The sequence below is a fragment of the Poecilia latipinna genome, unplaced genomic scaffold (assembly GCF_001443285.1).
Source record: "Poecilia latipinna isolate Pla-1442-1.1 unplaced genomic scaffold, P_latipinna-1.0 Scaffold1109, whole genome shotgun sequence".
Lineage (NCBI taxonomy): Eukaryota > Metazoa > Chordata > Actinopteri > Cyprinodontiformes > Poeciliidae > Poecilia > Poecilia latipinna.
The window spans coordinates 65153-90102 of NW_015113725.1; the positions used below are offsets into that span (position 1 = coordinate 65153).

Genomic DNA, 24950 nt, shown 5'->3' on the forward strand with positions numbered 1-24950 from the left:
TTTGATAAGAAACAGTTTGGGGCACATTACAGAGGACCCTAGAATTGCCCGTAATGCTGGCCCTACAGTGGACTCAACAGTGGGCTCTTCATTGGACCCTAGAGTTGGCTGTACAGTGGCCAAGAGTACAGAGTACAGTAAGCTCAACAGGAGGCTCTACCATTGACCCTACAATGGACCCTACAGTGGGCCATAGAGTGGACCATAGAGCTTGCTATACAGCAGGCTCCACAGTAGAGTGTTTCCTACCAACCAGTCAGTCTCAGTGCCTGCATGCCAAATCCTAAAGGTGTCCCGACATACTTCATCCGAACTGCCAAAATCGGTTCTCAGTGATGTGAATGTGTGATGAAAATTGTTTTGTTTGCAGAGAGGCATCCACCTGCTGAACTCCAGGCCCTGGTCGAACATTTTCTGTTCAAAGTGTTATCTGATTGGTCAGAAGTTAATTGCTGTTCTTTATGCAGAAATGCGCTCAGACGGATGAAGTATGTTGGGGCCTTAGTGGTCTGGTAATGTGACGATCTGGAAGCAGAGTGGGAGCTTTTGCATCCCTTATAGCAAGATTGTGATTCAAACAAATAAAAACAAAGTCCCGCTACTGCTGCTGTGCGAGTTGAGGCTTACTAAACACTTTTGCAACTGACGAGAGCATAATGGCTGCTGTTGGTGCTCTGTGGTGACTCTTGACTTCTGCTGCTCCTGCTCAGCCTTCGCTGGTTCTTTCTCAATGCATAAGATTCAACTTCAGACAAGAGCCATCCATGTCAGTGTCTGACCATCCCACTCGCTCCTGATCCTCTCGTTTGTTTGTCGTGTTTGCTGATGACATCCAGTTGGGATGAGTCTTCTCGTTGTAAAGGTGTGTGCGTGCCTGAACCCCCTTGTGAACGTTGACATGTGTTTTTTGTGGATTTTTTTGAGCGTGGTTGCATCATACCGTGGTGCGTCTCGTGTTGCTTGCGTTCTGAGCCGAGGGGTGGTGATGTCCAGTCGTTCAGGAACTGAGCGAGAGCAGGGGCGCACAGTGGATCCCAACGGTCATGAAACGGGGTTTGAAAACCTTTCTCTCAGACTGGAGCCCTGAGCCGTGCTGCATGTGGCCTGTCATCACTCAACATCGCAGTCTGGGTGAATCATGGGATGGATTTTGGCAGCCTGGCATCAAACACAGCAATGAGGTTTGATGTAGCAGCAGCAAGTGTTGACGAGAGCGTCCTACTTCCCTCTGCCGCTCAGGTGTCTCTGCTGGAGTACCGGAAGAGGAAGCAAGGAGGCAGCAGCGGCAGAGCAGGTGAACCAGCAGCCAGGAACGTCGCCCCCACCCAGCCGGACTCCTACTGCAGCAAGGAACCCCACCTGGCCCGCTCCTACCAGCAGATGCAGCCCCCTTCCTCCCCACACTCCACAGCTCCGGTCCCACACCTGGAGGAGGTCAGCCCGCCGGACCACCACAGGGCGCCGCTCAAGCCCAGGCGGCAGGAGTGCAGCAACCAGTGGTGAGAGTGGCTCCACCTCTTGTTTCTCTCTGGTCGGTGATAGGAACCCCCCCCGCCCCCTCTGACAGCTCCCTGCTCCTCCATAGGATGGTCCCCACCACAGTGGAGCGCCTGAGGGAGGGCCAGCGCGTGCTGAGAAGCATCAAGATGGATCGGGTCTACAGACGGAGTGACGGATCAGCAGACGCAGAGCCAGGTGCGGCGGCAGTTTCGGGGGTTCAGGTCAGTGGAAGAAACGAACCGGACGGGGCCGTGACGCTTCTGTCTCCGTCTCCAGATGCAGAGCGATACGAGCGGAGAGGAGGAGCCCTGGCTGCTTCCACCAAGAGCCCCCACAGATACAGCCCCCCCCTCTACGCACAGCAGGTAGGACCAGCAGCAGCACTCACCAAAATGATTTGTTGGTTTAAATTCCTAACAGTAGATTTCCTTTGATAAGCGGAAAGTCAAAGTTCCTAATTCCGAAGTATTCGCGCTCCTGGAAGATTAAAATTTAAAATCATTTTCATTCTAACAAGATATTAATTTTCTTATCTTTCAAATGACAATAAAACAATGTGAATATTGTGTGTATTATGAAGAAACAGCAGGTGGGAAACCCTCTCGGCAACCAGTGGGAGCATCTGCTGCCATTAGAAGCCTTTCCTGGTTGCTAAGCAGCTTTTTGCTTTTTGCACTGATAACATGCTGTCCTCTGTCCTCTGTCCAGTCAGCAGAAGTCCTCCCAGAGACAGACGGCCCGTCCTTCACCCACCCCACAGCCAGCTCTCCGTTCCAGAGCTCCTCCACCCAGAGCTTCTATCCTCGCTTCTCCTCCTCCCACCCGGGGCCGTCCCAGGATCCCCAGAGCTCCTACTGCAGTCCCCCCCCCACACAGCCCACCAGCGACGGACCCCCCAGCTACAGCAACAGCCACCTAAAGACAAGCTTCCTCGGCAGCAGCAGCCTGTTGGAGGGGGCCGCTCCAGGCCCACGGACCCAGGGACAGACTAAGGTAGACGTGGGCCCTCAGGCTTCTAGAGGAGGTCAACAACAGGTGGCTGTCAGCCTGAAGGTGAACAGCCCGGGACAGGGGGGGCAGCCGGCCGGCTCCAGGCTAGCAGGACCCTCCCCACACTACCCCCAGCAGTTCCAGCACCCCCCCCACCAGGGGCCTGGAGTAAGGACGCAGTCAGGAAGCTTCTAGGACCTTCTTTCAGCTGTGTGTGCGTGTGCGTGTGTGTGTGTGTGTGTGTGAAGCTAAAGGCCCCCTGGGGTTCAGGGAGCTGGAGGGGCCACATGTACAGACCTGAGAGGAGCCAGCCAGGACTCTGGACAGATTCCTCCTTTTCCTGTTTTCTGTTTTTGTTTTTGTTTTGTTTTTCTTCATTTTCAGGAAAAGAACTTGACAGCAGCGTGCTCATAGATAAACCTCCAGCTCCTGGACGTCAGGACAGAGGGAGACGGGAAGCAAGCAGCCTGGAAAACACGGGAAACCGGATTGAAAACTCCCGATTATCCCAGAACTTTCCTACTCTTCTTCTTCTTTGGCAAAAAAGGAAAAAAATTCCACATCGATGTCTGCACAGAATGCTAAGTTAGCCTTCCTGTTGTCATGGTTACCAGGTTGGTCAGATGCTGACATGCGTATTTGGTGAAAACCGACAGATGTTCCGTTTTCTTCTCGTATTACTCAGAGGAGGGGGGGTGATGACAGGCAGGTGGGGGCGGGGCGTTCTCCAGGATCATTCCAGAAGCGTTCTTCATCATGTGAGTGGTGGTGTGCTGGGAGCTCCGCTCCTCCATCCAGCTGCAGGCCTCCATCTCCATGCTCCTTCCCCCTCATTCATGGTGCTGCCAACCTTTTTTCCTCCCACCAACGTCTGATCCAGTTGGGCCCACCACCACCGCATCAGCTCCCCATCCGTCTGGAGTCATCCCGTTCAGGAGCAAAGGGATCAGGGTTGCAGACACGCCTGGATTTGTCCGACCAATCTTTGCATTCCATGTGACAGAGAGCAGAGCGAGTTCACTGCCAGAGGAGATGGAGCTGCTGCTGCTGACGGTGCCAGCTGCTGTGGCGGCGACTACCCGGTGGTGACCGCTGCAGCTGCACTTCCTGTGGGGTTCTCTCTCGCTCTCTCTCTGTCTGCTGCTTAATTTGTTCCATTTTTTTTCTCTCTATTCTTAAACAACTGACGTGTAAAAAGAGACGGTTTTCTGCAGCGCTCAGACTGAGGTGGAGGAGACCTGTGAATCCCCCCCATTCCCCCTACTCTCTTTATGTGACTGGAGTTCAGGGCCTGAAGTGGTCGTGGGTTGTGGGGTGGGGGAACTGTATTTGTGGGAAAGACTTGAATGACTGAGGAACCCCCCCACGCCCCTCTCCACCCACTGCCCCACCCACCGGCCACTACAACCCCTTCCCTCGTAACCCCTCCCCCCCCCACCAGATTCCATGAATGTGTGACAGAACAGCAACATGAACGTTGCTAGCTAACACAAAGCAGCACCTTAAAAACACATCCACCCTGAAAGCACCCAGCAGCAGGACTCTGTGTGTGATTCTGTGTACCTGTATAGAGAGAATGTGATAGAGCTGTATGGAGAGAGGATCTAGTACACTGAATTCCCGGCGTGATGTCAGTAGAGTCTGACTGAGCAGCTGGGGTCAGACGCTTTGGAGATCTGACTCCCTGGGTTCCTTCAGACGCCACTTTCTTTCTCCTGTTGTTTTTCTAAGAAGTTTTCTGTTGTTTTTCTTCTTCTTTTTTTTTCCACAGATCATAGTAGAAACTATTTCAATTGTTCTCTAAGAGATTTAAGAAGCAACAGATGTAATGCATTTTGATAATAAAATAATCATAACAGCAAAGTATTTTTTAACCCAGCCTCGTCATTGTCATGTTTAGGTGGTCATCTCATATTCCACAGCTTTGTAAGCTATCGACTTCTTTCCTTTCTAGTACACAAACTTAAAAAAACAACTTAAAATTAAAACATAATTAAAAGTAGATCGAAGAACATACCTGGTGTCAAAGGGATGGCTTACCATTGTTTTAAAGAGGTTCTGTTAAAAGAATTTAATGAGTTATTTTACCAGCAGTCGATGGACAGTGCGTGTTTACATGGGAAATTAAGCTAGCTGGAATGATTTTTACTCTTCTGTTAGGTGTTCACTCAGATTTTGTCGTCAGTAGGGCTGCACTGATTACAGTTTTCTAGATGATCGCCAATTATCGATATTTAAAAAGCCTTTCCTGCCAATACCATTTTTTTTTGTCTTAAATGTGGCTAAATATAGCAAGAAAGTTGATGAGTTGGTAACAGTTGGGTGACTGCTGTCAGCTTCAATCATGCAGATATGGTGACCTGGTGGGCCAGTCTATCAGTCAAACCTCTCTGACGGGACAACAACGAAGGGCGGTGGTTGATTTTTAGACCTTTGCTGAGGTTTATGAGATCTGCTTCATGTGTAAGTATCGGCCGATCACAGATCTCCCAAAATGAAGGAAATCTCAGTGTGTGTTTCAGACAGGAAGATGGTTGGTGTTGTGTCGCCTCCTGCCAGTGTTCAACAATTATCATGAGCATTGAAGGTTTCAAGGCTTATAGAATAGTGTTTGTAGAAACGGTTGATATTTTTGAGACTGGAAGACCATTAAGAAAGTAAAAGTTTTAGCTTCCTTCCACTCATCTGGATTGACGCAGAGTTTTATTCTGCCGCTAAGAAACCTACAGGATACAATGTAAAGAGGAATTTTCACCCTCAGTTCAGTCAATTAAAACTCTTCAGAGCCACAAATGTTACATGAACTTTCTGGAAAAAAAGAAAGATAACCATCTACTTTTGGAATTTTGTTATCCCAGCTGGCTTTTACTGCTGTACAGGTTTTATTTTTTTATTAAGAACACAATTATTACCAAACACATCAACCAATTTAACAATCCTGGAAAAAGTTTGGTACAGCATAAAGTAGTCATCTTTATAGTACAAGTAGTTAAGTGAAAATGTAATAAAACATTTGATTTCTTTTAAATTTCTTTGTAAATAGGTTCACATCTACGGATTTTTGCTGCACCCAAATCTGCTTAATTTGTTAAACTTGACTAAATACAGAAAGTGTTATCTAAGTCTCTAAGGGCAGATTTATTTTTATCAAGTCCAAACAAATTGCAAACTAGATGTCTTTCTTAAGAGAAATGTGTAAACGCAGTGCAGAGATTAAAGGAATAAGTTTAAAAAACGTTTGCTGTCACATTATCCTTAATAATTTGGAATTAACGGACTATGACATTTATTTATGCTTGTGATGTAAAACCCTAACCACTAGGTGGCGGTAAGGCGCCACAACGTTGTTTGTCAGGGTGGTTGTCACGTGATTCAGTCAACTTCCTGTTTATCACTTGTTTTGTGCAACTCAGACCGCTGGACTGTCCTGTTGGACCTGTCGGTCACATTAACTGCAGCCGCGTTAATTTCGTCTGAGAATTATTTAACCTGGTCCTGTTCGTCGTCATGGTGATGTTCCACTGAGCGGGCTTGGAAGGATCCTGGAAATTTCCTGATTTCAAGTTCGGAGAGGAGCCCCGAAGAGATAGTACGGGTTTTCCACAGGAATAGAAACCAGACTAAAAGCATCAGCCTCGATGTGCAAAACTGGCTTCACCGAAACATTACTAGCTCTGTAGCTGCGTAGCTAACCCCGGGACCACCCCGGGACCAGGTCGCCGCCTGCGGCCCGACAGCGGCTCGTGTCTTCCTGGGGTGGAGCTGCTCACCGCTGCCGTGAATTCAGGACGACCGCCCGGCTCTGGCCCCCTCAAGCGGGCAGTCAGGAAGAAGCTCGCCGGGAAGGGATGGCCTGGTCGGTCTTCCCGTTCCAAAGGACAGGGCTCTGCGGTCTTTGAAGGAGGACGAGTGCGGCTGGAGGCGACCACCGCGGCTCGAGACGCCATGATGGCCGCCTCCCCCTTCGCGGCCGGCGGCTTTACGGTTTCCGGTCTGTCGGTGAGAAAGAGCGAGCAGATTGCGGATCTGATCGATCTGTTCTCCAAGACACAGTATCGAGCAAAGGAAGTCAGTCCTCGGGTAAGATGTTTTCCGATTTAGAGTTGGGTATTAATTAGTTACATTTACTCAATTACATTTACTTGAGTAACATTTTGGAAAACAACAAAAACTTTTTGGAGTATTTTTACTATACTGTAGTTTTTACTTTTACTTGAGTAGTTTTATTATGAAGTATCGCTGCTCTTGAGTAAAATTTCTGGATTATTTACCCACTGAATAAAGAAGAACCAAAAAAATCATCAGACACAGACACACACCTGCAGTTTTTATTAAAGCTTCATAAGCTTTTTTTTTTTTTTTTGGAAAAAAACTGTTTTGGAATTTTTTTTTTTTTTTTTTTTACCTGATTTTGTTATATGTTGTTACTTATGAATTATTTACATTTCCATCCATAGAATACCAACATTTGCACATAAATGTATATTTTAGTCCAGGGGTGCCGGTAGTCACAACCTCCTCAGCAAGTCAATGTTCTCCTTAGGTCTTCTAATGAGCCATCATTTGATGCAGGTGTGCTGAACCAGGGAGAGATCTAAAACATGCAGGATGCCGGGCCCTCAAGGACCGACTTTGGACACCCCTGTTTTAGTCCATCTGATGTAATTTGTAAATATTAAAGGATAATTTGATCAATTACTCAGTATTTAAATAGACGTTTTACTAACTACTTTTTACTTTTATTTGAGTTAGAATTATGTTGAAATAACTACTTTTACTTGAGTACAATTTATGGGTGCTTTACCCACCTCTGATATTAATTCAGCATGTTACCATGTCCCTCCTCCTCAGGTGGAGGCGATAGAGAAGCGATGTCTGGAGCTGTTTGACAGAGACTACAAGTACAGCATCATCTCTAACTCCAGCGGCGAGGTCTGCGGCCACTACCCCCGCCAGATCGTTTTCTTGGAGTACGAGTCTACAGAGGTGGACAGAGACAGAGACAGGTACGTCCCCCGTCAGAGAGCAGCCAGTGTCTCTGAGGCAGAGGGAGGAAGTGACAGCTGTGCAACGTGACTTTACACTGCTGCAGAAACGGGAAACATGCAGTGATTCAACAGATCCTTCTGTCTTACCACTGACTGTTGGCGTGGCGACAGTGTCTCTTCCAGCACTTGGCTTATGTGCTCACAAAATCTTTCTCGCCATAATATTTTGTGGCTGTGTAATGGCTTGTAAACTCGCAGAAATGGCTCAGTGCTCTCTGACAAGTCTTCACTTGTTGTCTGTTGCAGATTTTTACATGTATTTTTTCAGTGTGCTGGTTATAGAAATATTCTGAATTTCCTCAGATTTCAGTTCCAGATGTTGTTTGGTCATAATTGGTCCAGGATTTGTGTCATGACTTAGTAACTGCTGCTGTATTTGGGTCTGATTGGTTCTGCTCCAGAAAAAGCTTCACTTTTCTGCCGAGCCTCAGTCAAAGGGGAAGCTCCTGTGTGTTTGGTTGTAAAAAGAAAAAAGAAAAAAAAAACTGCTCATTGCAGATCAGTCTTCTTCTGTTTATTGTAAGAAAAAGGACAACAGGAGAAAATTTAGTTGGATGTTCCCATGACAACCCGGCAGGTCCTCTCAAACAGCCCAAGCTGCTGCCGACCTCGTTGGTTTAAAAACACTAAAAATGTAGGTTATTTAATGCCACCCCCTGCTCATGCTGACCACCAGCTTGGTCACACACTGCTGTGGGACGCTGCAGCCCAAATTAATTTAAGTCCAGATTAGTCCAGCTATCCTCACAGATTTATGACGCATGGTGAGCCTCTTCCATTTACTGACAGACTGAGTTAAAGAGCAGGTTGTGGTATGTCCGTGTGTGTGTGTGTGTGCCTATTTGTGTGTTTGTGTGCGTGTAGGTTTGAGAGCACGGTGCAGATCAGCAAGCTGCAGGACCTGGTGAGCAGAAGTAAAATGGCTCGCTGCAGAGGAAGGTTCGTCTGCCCCGTCATCCTTTACAATGGCAAGGTGGGTCTGTCCGTCCGCGGTGCTTCTCCTCTGCTCTGTGCTGGATGTTTAAAATCAACGCCACAAGTGAAACGTGTCAAATTCCACCCAGAAATACTGGACATACGCCGGGCTTTTCAGGTCGAAAAGCTTTTTTTTTTTTTTTTTTCTCCCCCCACTAGTCTTGAGGAAAGGACAACCTGACCTGTTGCTAGGCAGAGTAGCTGTTTGTTCATGTGTTCATTCTCTGATTTCTTCATCCACTCTGGTATATGTTATGGACAGTGTTTCTGAATATTTCTTCACTGTTCTCTTTCTGAAAACAAGTTTGTTTTTTTTTTTTTTGTTTTGCTTTTTTGTTATTCCAAGCAAAAAAGTCTGCAGTTCATTAGAGTTCAGCCCCAATTCCTCTGATGCCCCCTAAAAAAAAAAGTCAGCAGTTGTTCAGATCTGGTCTCGTCTGATCAGGTCTGTTTTCCTCCCTGCAGCACATTTGCCGCTCAGCCACCCTGGCAGGTTGGGGGGAGCTGTACGGGCGGACGGGCTACAACTACATCTTCTCAGGTAAAAGAAAAAACAACAACCTAAAAAAATGCAGCTTTTTCACACACATAACCCAAAAGGGGAAGTTCTGCAGAAAGATTGTCGGTTCAGATTTCAGCTGTGAATAGCAGGAGCAGCTGTTCCTCCATGTTTTAACCACTGAAAGCCGCCTTCAGCCATTTCTTCTTCTGCTGTTTGCTCTCTCATGAGAGACTTTTGCTCCCTAGTCTTTTAACATCCAACCTTTCCTGGTGCGTGTCTGCAGGGGGCAGTGATGACACCTGCACTGAGCCAGAGGAGGTTCCCGAGGACGACCCGGCAGTCAGGTGACGACAGCAACTTATCGTCTGACCTTAGTGAGGGTCTCTCTCTGGTTCGCTTCATGAACTGCTGCCATTTCTCCTGCTGCTCAGGAACGGCGAGTCCCAGCTCTTTGACAAAGTTCGAGGTCACGACATTAAGCTGCTTCGCTACCTCTCAGTTCGCTACATCTGTGACCTCATGGTGGAGAACAAGAAGGTCAAGTTCGGCCTGAAGTAAGCCGCTTTCCTCAATAACTGTCGCATCGTTTCTCTTTCTACGTCCAGTGTATGTTTTCTTCCAGCTGACCAGCCGTGCATGTTGTCATTTTCTCATAATTTGCATTGGAGCGTATTCCCAGTTCTAGGAGTTGTTGTCACTGACCTCTTCTGTTGTCGTTGCCTTGGCAGTGTGACGTCCTCTGAGAAGGTGGACAAGGCGCAGCGCTACGCCGACTTCACCCTGCTCTCCGTGCCTTACCCAGGTGGAGAAAGTAGTCAGGATTCTGCCTTTGAAAGCTGAAGTTTCCACCTGTTGCTCAATTTCCTCCCGTTGGGATTTGGCCCATTAATCATGTCAATAACAGTCATTCAATAAATGAGAATATAATTGTGAAGATGATGTCTTCCAGTTACTCCAGTAGGCCTGTCACTATAAGCAATACATCATTTAATTGCATGATAAATTAATATGTTTTAATTTATCATTTATTTTCCCTTTCTACCAAAAACTGGGTAGCAAAAGTCTCAACTAGTTCTTTTTTTGAAGGATAATTTTGTTTACATATACTTTATAATTAATTTTATTTCTTTTGGGTATTTAAAATGTCTTCCAGTTCCAATTGTTTAAATGTTCATTAGAATATAAAGTTTGTTAATCTTTGAGAATGTGTTCTTGGATTATTGTTATGCCGTTGCCATTATATTACTTGGAAAAAGATCTCAAAACAACAATATTATCGTTTATTGCAAAACTTCTGGGACAATTTATTGTCCAGAAAAATTGATCATGGCAGGCCTATTTCTACAGATTGTTTTCCACTATTTTATTTGAGGTAATTACGATTTTCTGCTCCCAGCCAATGAAAATGTCAGATTATTACATCAGACCAATAAGAATCATGTTTAATAGTTTCTTAACGGAGGCTGAGGGGGTTAGGGGCGGAGCTTGGCGTCTTCTGGGAATAAAAGTCTTTCTCGTTCTTTTCAGGCTGCGAGTTTTTTAAGGACTACAAAGACAGAGACTACACGGCAGAGGGCCTGGTGTTCAACTGGAATCAGGTACTGGTTCTGCTCCTGCCCCCGGCCCGGTATGTGCTTAGGACGGGTGGTGATGTGCGTGTCTGTGTGTCTCCGTTGCCAGGACTTCGTGGACGCTCCCCTGACCATCCCCGCGCGCTTCACTCAGAACCTGAACATCGACTGGACTCGGTACCAGGTCGGCTCTCCTCCGCGCTCTGCCGCTGCTGTCGCTTTCTCTTCTCTGGTCTTGGGGTTGGAGGCATTTTAGTGCCATCTAGTGGCCAAACTGGGAAGGGTCTGACTCAGCAGCCTTTGTAACTTCACAACTCGATCTCAAATGAAAATAAAATAATATAAAATGTATTTATTTTCGATTTAAAAGAAAAAATTAAACTCGTAAGTGTAATACAAACAGATGGATAGATTCTGGTTTTTATTATTCAAAATGAATAAGTAGCTTGTTGTTAGCTTTGATATTAACTGTGTAAATGTTATAGCTTAAAGATAATAAACGCAAAATTCAGTTTCCCAGAAACGGAGAATATACCAATAAAATGTTCTCTTATTCTAGTTTTGTTTAGAGTTGGCTAGTGACTAGCTACATTTATTTGAGTAACTCTTTTGGAAAAAGAAATACTTTTAGGAGTATTTTTACTACACTGTAATTTTCACTTTTACTTGAGTAATTTTATTATGAAGTATCGGTTCTTCATAAATTCAACAAAATTGTGTCAATTTTGTTGAATTTATATATATATATATATATATTAAAAGAAGAATTTTCTTTTGCCTGATTTTGTAAAATCTTTTTGTTATATGAATTATCGTCATCAAGTGTCTTTACCAGGGGTCACCAACTCCAGTCCTCCAGGGCTACCATCCTGCAACTTTTAGATTCACCTCTGCTCCAAAATGTCTGAATTCCCTCACCAGCATTCATTCCTCTCTGCAACAGGCTGGAAACAAGCAGTTTATGTGATCCAGGTGTGTTTGAGCAGAGACGCATCTAAAAGTTACAGAATGGTAGCCCACGAGGACTGGAGTTGGTGACCCCTGCTTTAGACTGATTATAGAGGCTGATGGCTGTGGGCAGGAAGAATCTCCTGTAGCAGTCTGTATTACAGCAGTTCTGAGGAAGCCTCTGACAGATGGCATGCATGTTGTTGCATGCCAGTGTCATGAACTTTAAAATAGTCTCACTTTTTGAATCGGATTCCAGAAATCAAGAACTTTCTATGATATTCCTACTTATAGAGACGTACCTGTTTGTGACAACACAGTGCTGAAACTTTGGTTAAAGTGATAATTTAACCACAGAAAATGTTTTCAGTGTTTGATTTTCACCCAACATATCTACCGTTTGTAATTCTAGAGTGGGCGAGGAAGAATAGCGTTGGTTTGTTTAAAGCTGTAGCCTAGAGTTGCAGAAGGGGCGCAGAGATGATTGTTTTCATTCTTTATTCCATGTGTGTGCATGGACGGATCCAGTCGTGGGACCTAGTGGAGCAGACCCAGAACTACCTGAAGCTGCTCCTCCACATCATCAACAGCGATGGTAAGGGAGCCTGTGGCTGCCGGGGGTTGGTTGGGTCTGGACCGGCTGCGCTCGCATCCGCTGATAACCTCACATCGGGTCATTCCCACAGCGCCGGTTTACGACATTTCAGTTCATTTCCAAACGATCCCAGTAATCCAGTTGTTCAAATCAGTTCAACTTTTCGATCAAAGGGAAACCCAGTGGGGCGTTCAGTCGATGGCGACAGCAGGCAGTCACTCTGGGCGATGACGGCAACGTTGATAGAAGTTTGATTCTGCTACGCCTGTCTCTGTTGTTGTGTCCCTTGGGCAAGACATCTTGCCTGCTGCTTGTGGTCAGAGGGCCCAACAGGTGGCGCCGCAGCCTGGCTTCTCTCATACAGCACCACAATGACATCTCTTGCTGTTAGCGAGTCGACTTCTCGTCTGCTGAGCCGTACCCTACCCTAGCGCCCCACTCTCTCTGAATGGTGACCTTCGGGTCATTGAGGTTCTGGTGTCCATCGTTGCCATTCTGCATACGTGGCGACTCAACTAACTGTACGAACAAAAGCAGCCGCTTCCTGTCAGAGGAGGAAGCTGGTCAGTTTTACCCTCTGGATGACGCACTGACCTCCCCGTGTTGACAGTGTTCCAGATGGCTCGAGTTTGTCCTCGTTTCTTATCCTAAAGGCTCGTCCCTGAAGGGTGTTTTGTGTTTCAGATGACAGCGGGCTGCTGGTGCACTGCATATCAGGCTGGGACCGAACACCGCTGTTTGTTTCCCTTCTCAGACTCTCCCTGTGGGCAGTAAGTCCTCTCCTCTCCTCTCTACCTGTCATCAAATCACCCCAAACGTTGTCTAAGCTAAATAAACTTAGATCTGCCGCTCTCAAGGCAGTCTGTTCCACAAAGTGAACAATTGGCGTAAAGCTGAGACTTCCTGTCGTCTCCACAGGACGGTGCCGTGCATGCCAACCTGGAGCCTGCTGAGATCCTCTACCTGACCATTGCTTATGACTGGTTTCTCTTTGGGTAAACCGATCCCTTCATCTGCACCAGCAGCATAGCATAACGTAGCGTAGCAACAGTAGAAGCTAGCAGCTGAGTGGTACCTCAGCCAATCAGAACATAACTGAGAAAACACCATTAACAGTTGAAATAACGGCAATTAATGCAAATTGGAGAGTAGTAGAAAAAGAAAGTGAGGTTAGGTTGTTCTAGCTAATATGTTGGCATGAACTGCCCATTGACGTTGCTGTCTGGATGCTGTTTGTGTCAGTGACGTGGTTTTTTCATTTTTCCAGTCACATGCTGCCAGATCGACTCTCCAAAGGGGAAGAGGTATTCGTGTTCCATGTCTCTAAACTCTGCTTTCAGGAGTTTTCTTTCTGTCTGTAACACAGAATGTTTCTCTTTCCTCAGATTTTCTTTTTTTGCTTCAATTTTTTGAAGCACATCGTCTCAGAGAAGTTCTCTGCTGTCAGGAAACAGAGGTGACGCCCGCTTTCCTCTCTCGTTCTCTCTCTCTCCATTTCTTGCTGTCCAAAATCTGTTGTCACTTTGACACATTTCTGTTCATCTTTGTCACATTTCAGGAGGAAAAACTCCCACTTCAAAGAGAGTGACTTCACTGTGGAGGACCTCTGCCAGCTGAGTACGTCCACCTGCCACCTGCTCTGAAACATGACGGCTGCCACCAAAACCTAGAGACAGGAAGGAGTCCTTAGTTACACAGCTGCTGAACTAACCTTTCTTTTCAATTTAAAACCAAGTTATTTTGAACAAATAATACAAAAATAGATCTTTGACACAATAAGTAATATCAGATTACATTAAAGAAAAAAAAGAGGAAGAATAGTATGGAGATATTACAAAATGGTAACCACAAACATTCAGGTTATATGTTTTACTCAAAGGCCTAAAGTAAAATAAAGTATAAAAAAAGCAAAATATATTTATACATAAATAAATCTTGTAACTACTTATTGTTCCTGCACAATAAGCAGTTACAAGATTAAAAGTACAGCTCTGCTTAGGGCTTTTATGCACAAATGGTCAAGACTCATGAAGCTGGAAAAAAATGTGATCTGGGAAAAAAAAAATCTATAAAAATAAAGGTACATTTTACTCTATGCAAACAGTATTATTTTCCTGTATTAAAGGGTCTGTTACAACAACTAAAAAAAAAGTAAACGGTATAGCAAAGGGTCTGCCTATGAGATAGATGGTTTTTGTTTTTCCACATTTCTGATTATTTAAATGAAGTTTTTCAGCAGAGGCAATGTGTGTTGATGAGTAAGTTTCTTTACATGAAGGGATTTTTCTTTTCACTTTTGCTACGATTATAATTAGATTGACTACACCCATTTCATCTGAAGAAAAGGTTGAACTCTTAAAGATGCATGATATTGATAAATGTTCAACATCTTCACCGTTACACTGACAAAAAGAGCATTCGTTGTTGACACTTGGAAAGAAGCGACAGATATTCTTTTTAAATGGATGATATGTGTGTAAAACGTAAAATCAAAGTTCCCGGTGGTCTAGAGCATTAGTGACGCATTGATGAACCTTGATGTATGAAGACTTTTGTCCAGGTCTGTACATCTGTGTGGTCTAAATGAGTGGAGGTTGTTGCCGTGGTGATGAAAGTTCCGGTTCTGCTGCTGTCCTCAGGGTCCAGGGACCGTGGCAGCATCACCAGTCTGAGCAGCGACTTCTCCCTCATCACCGAAGAGCTGGCTGGAGCCTCCTGTCCCAACGCTGACCCCGTGGACCTGTTCTCTGGCCACCCCCAGGCCTCCAGCGGGTCAGCCTCACACACACACACACACACACACACACACACTCTCGCATGTTTTAATGACCTGCATTCAGACAATAAATCAGTTAATCGCATGATAAGTTAAAATGAGCTCAGTAACTTCCAGTTGCATCATTCAATGTTTCTCTCTTTTGTCTCCGTTTCCACTGAAACCTGGATGGTAAAAGTCTTCAGTCTGAGCTGCTGAGCTGCTGTCTGGATGTCAGTGATGGAAATGTATTTATTTTTTGTTCCCAGGAGGAGAGCGCCTGCCTCCTCTCCGCCGATGGTGTCCTGGTGTAAACAGAACCCTCTGGATGAGACTCTCTCCCATCCGGCCAACGAGGCCAAGTCTTCCAGCTCGTCCTCCTCCAACCAATCGGACCACGGCGTCACACGCTCCGGCAGCAGCCCGTTGGCTGTCCCCACAAGAGGGTAAATCTGGCGATGGAACTAGTTGGTTTTTAGATCCACTCTGCATCGGGGCTCTGAATTTTGTATGATCTCCTTCATTTGCTGGCCAGCATTCTTGCAGCAGTGGCCTGTGGGCAGAAGTCGGGCAGCTGCAAGAACTCTGATCGTTTTCACTGCTGAAATACGCAGTGACGTGACGAGCTAAGGGACTGTAGAAAACCCCCAGGTTGTAATCTGCCTGGTTACTCAGAGAAACGCCATCCGAGCGCCGTAAAGCTGAACAGGAACTGTTGGTCAGGGGTGTTCATTTTAAAACACTCTGACTTACTTCACTGTTCTGCTGCTCTGTGACCTCTCAGTTCACTTCAGCCTCCATCCATATTGTCTCCATCCATCTTCCAATTGGACAACCGTCTATTTAAACATGCGTTGTTATAAAAACGAACTGGATGATTTAATGAGTCTTCGTTACTTTCCTCTTTCGATTCTTGTCATTTTTGTTGAGAACGTGAGCGTCTCTGTCCTATGATCAACCATGATAACTGCGTGACCTTCTGCTCGCAGATGCACTATATTGCCAAACGTTTCTGTGCCTTCACACACATGAACCTGACTGACATCCCACAGTCGAACCACAGGATCTAATACCTGATTGCTCCACTTCTTGCAGCTAGAACAGGTTTTGTTCTTAAAGGGGCGGTGTTATGCGTTTTCCACCCAGATTGCGCAATTTTATAGCACAATCAAGTAACTGTGTTACCTTGAGTTGTTGTAAAAATAGTTTGTTTCTCCATTATGCCATTTACAGCCGTTCTTAGGATCGTTACCGTGAGAAGTAGCTTGTATAATGAGCTCAACAGATGCGCAGTTCATTAGATGTTTGCTAATTGCTGCTGGCTAGTCTGAAGGAGCTGAGAGGGGGAAGACTGCAGCTCCTAAGCGGTACTTTGTGAGAGCAAATGTTTAGGGACTCTAAATGGTTTCCAAGGAGATTAAAGGATTTCTCAAACGTGTGAAAGAATCAAGACAACATTCCAAGTATGTTTTTGATGAGGGAATAACTTTATAACATGATGGAAAGCTAAATAAAAGTGAATTTGACATGATGCTGTCCCTTTAATGGAAGTCTTTCCATAAGGTTGCGAGTGTATTTCTGGGGTTTTTAGACTGTTTTCCTCTGAAATGTATATGTGAGGTCAAACACTGATGTTGGATGACGAGCCCTGGTTCACAGTCCCTGCTCCAGTTCATCCTCAAAGGTGTTTTATCTGGTTGAGGTCTGGACTCTGCGCAGGCTAGCTACTCTGAATTCATAATGTTCATGTCTATGGACGTCATTCCCAAACTATTCCCTAGCAGAACATGAAACTGTCCAAAACGTCTTGGTGAGCTTAAGCATTAAATTAGGGAAACGTCATTCTTCTAGCACCTGCTACTCCCTTGCAGGTCTGTAGCTGATGTCCTCTGAACATTGGTGATCTAGGCTCAATCTGCAGTGCACCACCTTCTGACCGTGCTTCATGTTTGTGCTTGGCCTGCTCTTCTTCCCAGTCCCTTCTACTTGCTTCTAACTCCTGCTGACAGCCGCCTGCACCGTGTTTAGCAGATGGGATGCTTTACGATCCCATCACCATCCTGTTCTCTGAACCCAACGTGAGCCGCTCATTCACTACTGTTGGTAGAAGCAGTCTGGAACACCTGAATTCAGTGATATGGAGGGGTGACCCAACACTTTTGGCAATACAGTGTATTATTATTGATTGGAGTCAATTCCATCGTTGGATCATGGACAGATTGTAGTGAATGTGTTTGAGTGGACAGCGTCCTGTAGGATTTCCTGCGATGAGGGTCAAATTTGGATGTAGTTCTATTCTCACTGTTTCTCTGGATTTAGAGTTGGTGCTCAATCATCGGCCAACATTCATTACTAGCAGACAAAACTTTTAACTCAAGTCAACATTAGTAAGTAAGTCGTAGCTGTTGGTTTCTACTGACGATGATGCCTGGATGCAGACTTTAACCAGCGTCCTGCTTAGCTCAAGTGGTGCGAGACTGCTTTTTCGTAGAGGTTTGCAGTATACTTGTTGACATTAGCACTGTAGCTAGTGATAAGTTCTGTCTAACCTTTCTGGTTGTGTCGCCTTTGTGTGTCAGGTTAGCAGCAGAGTACTCCAGATCAGGCTCCTCCCTGTCCACAGAGTACGGAAGCTGGCAGATAGTTTCCGGTTGTGGCAGCATCCACGACCACGGCCACTTTTCTCAGCCGATGGCCTCGGTTTCCTCCAACTCGTCTGCTGTCACCTCTGCCTACGATTCCCCACTGCCCTTCAGCTTCCAGGACGAAGGGCCCAGTGGGCGGACGTAAGTTAAACTGGAACAGATGAAAGTTTTGGAATGCAGACCGTGTGAATTTCAGCCAGTGAAATTCAACTACAGTACCGCATGCCGCAGAATTTACACATGAAATTTTGAGCTACTTTTAAATTCATCCGTCTTTCTGGGCTCAGTTTAGTCCCATTCCAGAGGGAATGATGGGAGCTTTCTAAGTGCTTCAGGAGAAGGAGACTGGAAAACGTTTTTTGTTTCATTCAAGACTTTTCATCTTTCATCCAAAAGGCTTCTTCAGTTCTAACTACTGAAGAAATAAGCTTGTATTCAGGAAACTAATGGTCAGTAGAAGGACATTTAGGACATGTGTCACTAGTAAAATTCCATCTACAATACGCTCAATGTTTGGATCACTGTCGTCAGACAGTCCAAGCAAGTTCCTAATGAAGCCATGTGAGACTTCCCAAGGTGTGAATTGTTTTAAAGCCACCTGGGGAGGCAAGTCAAGGCTGTAGAGTAGGTGTTAGAAAGATAAAACCTGAGGTCACCACTTAGTTTTTTTGTGTGTTTAATGTAAACCATCTGCCCCCCCCCCACTCCCCTGTCCAAAATGTCTCCAAACTAGAGTCCCTTGTCCTTGAGGGGTAAATGGACAGCTGAGTGGTTGACCTGATGGGTTTGGTCTTCTGTGTTGGACCGTCCATATGCGTAACTGTTAAGTTTCTTTAACGTAGTGATCGAAACATTGCTCACTGCCAGAGTCTGAAGTAAGCCAGAATCTACACCAGCTGTTTGGGGAAACGCCGGGGTTTCAAAAACATACAGTCTCAAACTGCTAATGGTGCCTTCACACCAAACGTGTGCCGCGCGTCAAGCGTGTGCCGTTTTCATTTAAAGTCTTTGTCGAGGCGTCGAGGGCTTATTGTGGCGCGTTTTTTGCATCTAGGGCGACACAGTTTGAAGCGTTTTGACACGTCAAGCGTGTCCAACAGATCAGACAAATGGGCCATCAATGGAAAACAACTTCAGCAATTTTGACGCATCTGACGCGCCCTTGATGTGCCTCCAAACAGACTTTGAAAGTAAACCAGATGTGTGAAACGCTAGGTGTAGAGTAAAAATGTCAAGCGTCTGCATTTAAAGTGCTGACGCGTCGAACTTGAAGCATCAGACGCGTTTGGTGTGAAAGCACCATAATACCTTCTGTTATGATATATTGGATAAAATATAGGAGTGGCTGCATTTTTGCAGGTTGTATGGGGTACACAGGAATGCTGTGCTTCCCCTCCCACACCTGTTGCTGCTTTCATTGTCTGTGAGCTGACCTCACTGCTGCTCCAGGCAGCCCCATGTGTAAATCACACCGGGCCGAACGCCTGAGTCCGAGGAACGTTTTCCAAACAGGACCTCCAGGCAGTCTGATTAAGCTGGCGTGTCACCAACAACACCCGAACGCCTCACCCTTCTCCAGCCGGCAGTCTGCTCCCACTGAGTAACGCAGCAGACACTCCCGTTTACAGCGTGGGCTGGAGTTGTTTTAGTGGCTAAGACAGAAAACTTCAAGAGAGTCGTTTTGTTTTTCTGAGACTGTCGGCTTAAGGCAAACCTATTAAAACCTCGTAAACTTGCATCAAACACAAGAACCAGAACTTTTTTACCACTAGTGAAAAACCCATTAAAATGTCAACAACTCAACTTCCAAAATGATCTCGATTGCTTCTTTAATTGAAAAGCTTAGTGGGTGCAGAGCACAAATTACTTCTGCAGCTCCAGAAAATGACATCAATCCATTAAATCGTGCCAAACTATTTTTGTCTAAAGCTCAACTGCTGGAGTAATAAATTGCAAGAGAAACATTCTTGCCTTCATTGCAGTCTCTTCCTGGGGTCATCTACTTGACCTTCAAATGGAAACGTTCACCCACCGGCGACAGTAAATCCCAGTAGTTCAGCAAAAATCCTTGAAGTGAGGAGACTGGAAAATCTATGCCAAGTTCATAGATTGAGTGAACGAGTTGTAATCCCAGTTTGAGCAGCATTTTTTTTTTAGCATAATCCAGATGATATGTGCTTATTCAATTAATAAAAAAATCAGGGATCAGTACAGCTTGATTCTGTAGTGTAGAAAAAGTGATCAGCGTAGTCTAATACTGCACCTAAAGGGTTTTGGAAGACGGACAGGTTTTTCATGCCCAGTCAGAGCAAATCTTCTGGACTTGAAGAATTTGAAGCTTCTCTGATGGAACGGGAGATCCGCAGCTCGGTGATGTTCAACTTTCTTTGATTTGACAGCTTCAGAAGTCTTCACCATAGGCTGACGGGGCGTGAATACTTTTCTTGGATGGAGCGGTGCCGTAGATTCAGGCTTTCCTGCTGTCAGTCTGAGGGATCTGAGGGGCTCAGTGGGTTCTCCGCCTTGGGGGCCGGAGGTGGAAACCCATACTTGGAGGCCGCCTGTGTACCTTCTCTCTCTCTCTCTCTCTCTCTCCACGCTGTGGATCTTTTATTGGACAGTTTGTCCTGATTTCTTCTTCTTCAACCAGTCAGTTTTGGCCGAGCAGCTTTGGTCGGTGAGTTAATTTTGCTCTAACGGTTGAACAGCAACAAACCCTTACATCGTCTCCTCCAGACCTCGGCATTCTTCCTGTCTGTATCTACTTGCTGTTGCTTTACTGGAACTCTGGTGTGTTTTCTTGTGCTAGTGGCCCAATGTTCGCCTCTCTACGCCGTTTCTTCATATGAATTTCCTTGACCATTACCACAGGATCGCAGCTCAGTCTACTGCAGCCCCCATTCTCTGCGTTGCTTCATAATTAATTCATATTTTCCATTAAATGCACAAAATGGAAACAAACATTTAGAAAAAAAAAATAATCATATCCTGTATTATGGTAACATTGATTAACTTGTCAGTCCTTAGGCAACCTGCAGGTTAGTGTTTAACTTATTATGATTACCATACATACTTGAAAGAAAACAATTGAGGTTTATTGAAATGTTATGGGGAAGAAAAATTTTCAAGCAATTTCTTGATTGAAAAGGACGAATATACGTTTGAATAAAGAGAATTTACTGCAAAGATTATTCAAAACCAAACTTTTTAAGGAGCAAAGTTCAACCTGAGTTGAGTCTTCATCAGTCTGATTTCACCACCAGGCAGCCGACTGAAATGCAAATGGCTTCCTCCACACTTGTGGTGCGTTCACACCGAACAGGTTATGCCTGTCCAAAATCTGTCCGACACTTCAAGTGTGACGCATGTTCACTTTGAAGTCAGACATTTAGCGTCAGATACGTCAAAGTAGCTCCAGGCGAGTGTTGAGAGGAGTCTCCTTGGCATACATGTTCCTCAAACTCTTCAAGTCTCCTGCATATTTTGTCTAAATACAATGTTTTTTCAGCGTTTATTTAATGTGACTCGTGTTTTTGCTGGATGGATTTGGATAGCTCAGATAGGGGGAAATATTTTCAAATGGTAAAAGTTGAAACTTATTTGACATTCCAAATTCCTCGTTGATCCATTTTCACACAATGTCCTTTTCTGTTCCTGTATCTGTAGTCATAACTTGACTAGCAAACAGCGACAATTAGTTGGTCCTCCATAGTTTTTTTTTTTTTTTTTTCCACATAGACTTTGAATGTAAACCAAACATGCCTGATGCTCAGAATGCATCTGGTGTAAATGCACTATTAGAACAATGACAAATGTAACTTTTGTTTAACCGCCGGTCCCAATCTACTGCTCCTGTCAAAGTCCAGACCTCAACCTGATAAACTGGGCTGGGCTGGAAACCTCCAACAGCCGCAGTTCTGGGAAGAAGGCAAAGATCCAATACTCAGTCAGGGTTTGGAAGGCTGAGGTCAGTGAGAGGTGGACTGCTGACAGCTGAAGGTTCTTCTGGATCCGTAGCTTGAATTCGTCACCAAACGTCTTTGTCTCTGTGGTGCAGCAGACCATGTGGGCAATGTGACAGGGTTTGCTGCGAGGAGGCGGGCTGGTTTGTTTTTGAAACCATGTTTTTTGATGCTTCAGGAGAACTGTGTTTGCTTGTCTGACTCTAACCCTGTGGTTCTCCTGCAGGTGCTCGCTGCCGTCGGAGCGCCAGGCCCGCCTGGAGGCGGTTCGGGAGATCTTCCTGGCCGCCTACAGCTCCACCGTGGGCCTCAGGTCCTCGGCCCCCAGCCCTTCCGGCGCCATCTCCGGCCTGCTGGAGCAGTTTGCCCGCGGGGTCGGCCTCCGTGGCAGCAACGCCATCGTTTGAACTCTTCCTCTGTGACTCCACTCCCTAACCCTTCGTAGCTTCCATGTTTCACCCCATCCTGGGGCCAGATGCATAAAACAATTTCGTGATCAAAATGGTTGTTTCACACAGATCAAGAAAACGTGTTCATGCACTGTCATCACTCGCAAACCGCAAGTTTCCTGAAATTGTACACACATCTATGATTCCATTTTTTTCTTTTCAAAGCAGAATTTGCTCTGCAGGAGCAAACGAGATGCACAGCAACAACGCGACACTTCTCAGTGGTTTCTGTTTCCCCCTGCCGAATGAACAAGCTCAAACTGGAGAATGACGCACAGCGTTGACCAGAGGTTGACCTCCACAGTAAACCAGACCGTCATGTAGAAGAACTGACTGTGTTGTTGAAAGATGGCAGAAAACATCTTTTAGAACTGATCCTGGTCCAAATGAAGCTTCACTTCTCCAGTGGGATGTTTGGAACAGTGATTGAGAATTATCAGCTGCTCCATCACCACGGGCACGCTCATCCCTTCCCAGTCTGCTGCCGCCTTCGCTCCAGCAGTTTGGTAACCAATAGCAACGATCCCCCATCCAGGAGCAGCCAGAGGTTTTTGCATCTTCGTGTGAAACACAAAAGGCCACCGTTGGTCTCAGACGGTGTCCACATCCGATGGAAACATTGTTATGCATCTGGCCTCAATGATGTGCCAACCAGCTCTGCTCAGGTAATGCGCCCACATTGTATTTCCATCCTGGAGACTTTCTCGGATTCAGGGAGAGGATGAGCTTCCTCCAGGCTGACTGACTAAAAGGGATGTGGGAAATGGAGACGAGCCTTTAATCCCCCCAAATCCCCACCCCAGTACTAAGAGTTCTGTCAGCAGAATGGTTTTACTTTTCTTTCATGCTGCTATTATTTCCAAAGCCAGTCCAGAGGGAAGAACTGTACTTCAGGTGGTTAGTGTAGAGAACAGCACTTAGTCTTCTTCTAGCCTAGCTCTTAGAGTTATGTCTCTTATTTGCTGCATTATCTCACTTACTTTTCAGATTTGAACACAGCTCTGTTCGGCCTGCGTTGAAAAGATGAAGGTGCACGCCATTAAATGCCACGTCGTCTACAATGGCAGTCCTGGCTGGAAAAATTGATTTTATGGGGAGAATATTTCAGTAGCTCAACCAGAGTTAAAATAAGAACTTCAGTAGGTAGAGGAAAGTATGTTGGGATCATACAGAGTTTAGTTCAGAACACTGAAATTAAATCTTCAACATAATCTGAAGAGAAGCGTAACGTGACATGAGGCTGCAGTCTCATCTCATGTCTCTCTTTTGCTTCAATAAGATTTGCATTTCTTGGCAGAATCGGCCTCGTCCAATGTTTTCTGTGTCCAATTGAAACACCATCATCCAAGTAGAAATCACTCTTATGTCTGCCAATCGATGATCCTCTTAGAAAAATCTTAGAAGTTTTTTTTCAATCTCTTGTTGTGCTTGAGGAAAGGCCCTGGGTCAGTTCGCCCTATTTCTAGTCATAAGCAGTTAGAGATGGATGTCTACCGAAACCGAGCCGCTGACGCTCGATGGTTTGCTGGTTTAGGATCGTCGTGTTGTGGATGAGCTTTGTCTGAAGTGTTGAAACCTTGAACTCCATCAGTAGGTGAAGCCAAACGGGTTCATGTTTTTGGGTTTGCAAGAGGGATTTCTCACCAGACCCCCCCCGCTCTTTGGGATGATGCAACATGCACCCCTATGTGTCCATTGGCTTCAACATTGCGCGACTGTCTGCCATCTGTACTCCCACACATGGTGGGGAAATTCCACAATGTTACAACTGGCCTCCAACCCAGGAATGCCGTCATCTGCAACTTGGAGGGATCCTCTGTATCTGGTGATGGTCATTGTTTTGACTGGCTGCCTGGCGCTGCAGCAGCTCCCTGTAACCCTGTTACCCTCTTCAATACGCCGACACATCTGCCTTTTAGCAGCTATGTGCAGATGAAATCACTGACATCTGCAGTTGTACCAAATTATGTCCAAACTGAACTGTTAAAACTGCCTTGTTTGCCATTGTGTTTAGCTTTGACATCTCGTGTGTAATTTCAATGACACAGGTTCAATGACCCTCAACCTTTTCTTTTTCGGATATCTTCCATCCGGTACAGCCAGGACGAACTGACCTAAAAACATCAAGCCAACACCAGTCTTGTCTTATACATGTTCTCTGTGATGTTTTCTTTGGTCTGTAGTTGATTTTCTCAGTAAAATCAGTTTGATTAGATGTGTGAAGGGACTCTTCCCTGGTGGCCTTATCAGAATCTTAATAAAGCGCTTATCATGCTGGCCTCTAGTCAGCTGCATACATATCTTCTTGAGTCTAGATTATTGTTGAGTGGCAGTCTGGAGAATTTCATCTCGAATCCAAAGGCCTTCTTAATGTGGGTAGTTTGGGCTCCCAGAATGTTCTCAACACTGTGCCTTTAAGGTCACGCTCAGCAGACTGTACTTTTTGGACTTTTAATTAAAGTTTTTAACCCTTCTTCTATGTTTTATCTGGTTAATGTTTTGCTCCACGTTGCCACGGTGTGGATGGCTGGTATACCTCAGGACCTTTTGGTTGTGCCTTCTATTTAACCTCAGCAACGTTTCCATCCCATCGTTGCTCCTTCAGATACTAAAGGCATTCTTCCATAGTCAGCCTTGTTAACTAGCATTGCTCTGTGTTGAGTCTTCCAGCCGACCCAGAGGACACGGGAAGAGGTCCTCTCGGTTTGGCCTTTGAGATCAATTTGGCAGAGTAATGCTTATTTGATGGGGGGGGAAAAATTGAGTTAGATAATTAAACAACCTTGGTTCGTTCAGTGATGAAAACACTGACCCGTGTTCCCGTCTGCAATCTGCTGTGAGTCTGTGTTTCTATATTCTGTCAGATGTTTAATGAATCAGTTCAGAGGTCTGATAAAGCGGTTTGTTGTCTAAGTAAATCTAAAACAGAGCAATCAGTGTTCAGCTGGATCGAATGAATGTCTCAAAGTTAGATGAGCCGTCTCCTTGTTTCCCTGCCGGGGTCCAGCGC

At 45.4% G+C, this 24950-nt stretch overlaps 2 protein-coding genes across 13 annotated transcripts in view; both read left to right on the forward strand.

Annotated features, from left to right (window-relative positions):
- The window catches only part of setd5 (SET domain containing 5), a 42388-nt gene extending 38032 nt beyond the window's left edge, over positions 1-4356 (forward strand). For all 10 annotated transcript variants that reach the window (XM_015052413.1, XM_015052414.1, XM_015052419.1 and 7 more), the window contains 4 exons: positions 1240-1499; positions 1586-1695; positions 1777-1865; positions 2209-4356. In XM_015052413.1, coding sequence (XP_014907899.1) covers positions 1240-1499; positions 1586-1695; positions 1777-1865; positions 2209-2685 — 936 coding nt within the window. In that variant the 3' untranslated portion in view covers positions 2686-4356. The remainder of the gene's footprint in view (positions 1-1239; positions 1500-1585; positions 1696-1776; positions 1866-2208) is intronic.
- A 1502-nt stretch (positions 4357-5858) lies between these two features.
- Positions 5859-24688, forward strand: mtmr14 (myotubularin related protein 14). Of its 3 annotated transcripts, none has more exons than XM_015052430.1 (19): positions 5859-6570; positions 7342-7488; positions 8401-8511; positions 8979-9054; positions 9299-9359; positions 9447-9569; positions 9744-9817; positions 10543-10613; positions 10696-10770; positions 12063-12129; positions 12814-12899; positions 13048-13124; positions 13397-13433; positions 13515-13585; positions 13688-13746; positions 14769-14901; positions 15154-15330; positions 17464-17670; positions 21718-24688. In XM_015052430.1, the coding sequence occupies exons 1-19, from the start codon at positions 6436-6438 to the stop codon at positions 21896-21898; spliced, it is 1968 nt and encodes a 655-aa protein (XP_014907916.1). In that variant the 5' UTR covers positions 5859-6435; the 3' UTR covers positions 21899-24688. The 3 variants fall into 3 exon arrangements, with proteins under 3 accessions (XP_014907916.1, XP_014907915.1, XP_014907917.1); XM_015052429.1 differs by having other exon boundaries at positions 5860-6570; positions 7342-7496; positions 8403-8511; XM_015052431.1 differs by lacking the exon at positions 17464-17670 and having other exon boundaries at positions 5860-6570; positions 7342-7496; positions 8403-8511.
- Positions 24689-24950: the final 262 nt, after the last annotated feature.

Excerpts from the sequence above, each read along its gene's own strand:
- mtmr14 (XM_015052429.1), top strand. The coding sequence starts at position 6,436 with ATGATGGCCGCCTCCCCCTTCGCGGCCGGCGGCTTTACGGTTTCCGGT. Across the intron at positions 13,747-14,768 it reads GGAGGACCTCTGCCAGCTGA|GGTCCAGGGACCGTGGCAGC; the intron begins GTACGTCCACCT and ends TGCTGTCCTCAG. Across the intron at positions 14,902-15,153 it reads CACCCCCAGGCCTCCAGCGG|GAGGAGAGCGCCTGCCTCCT; the intron begins GTCAGCCTCACA and ends TTTTGTTCCCAG.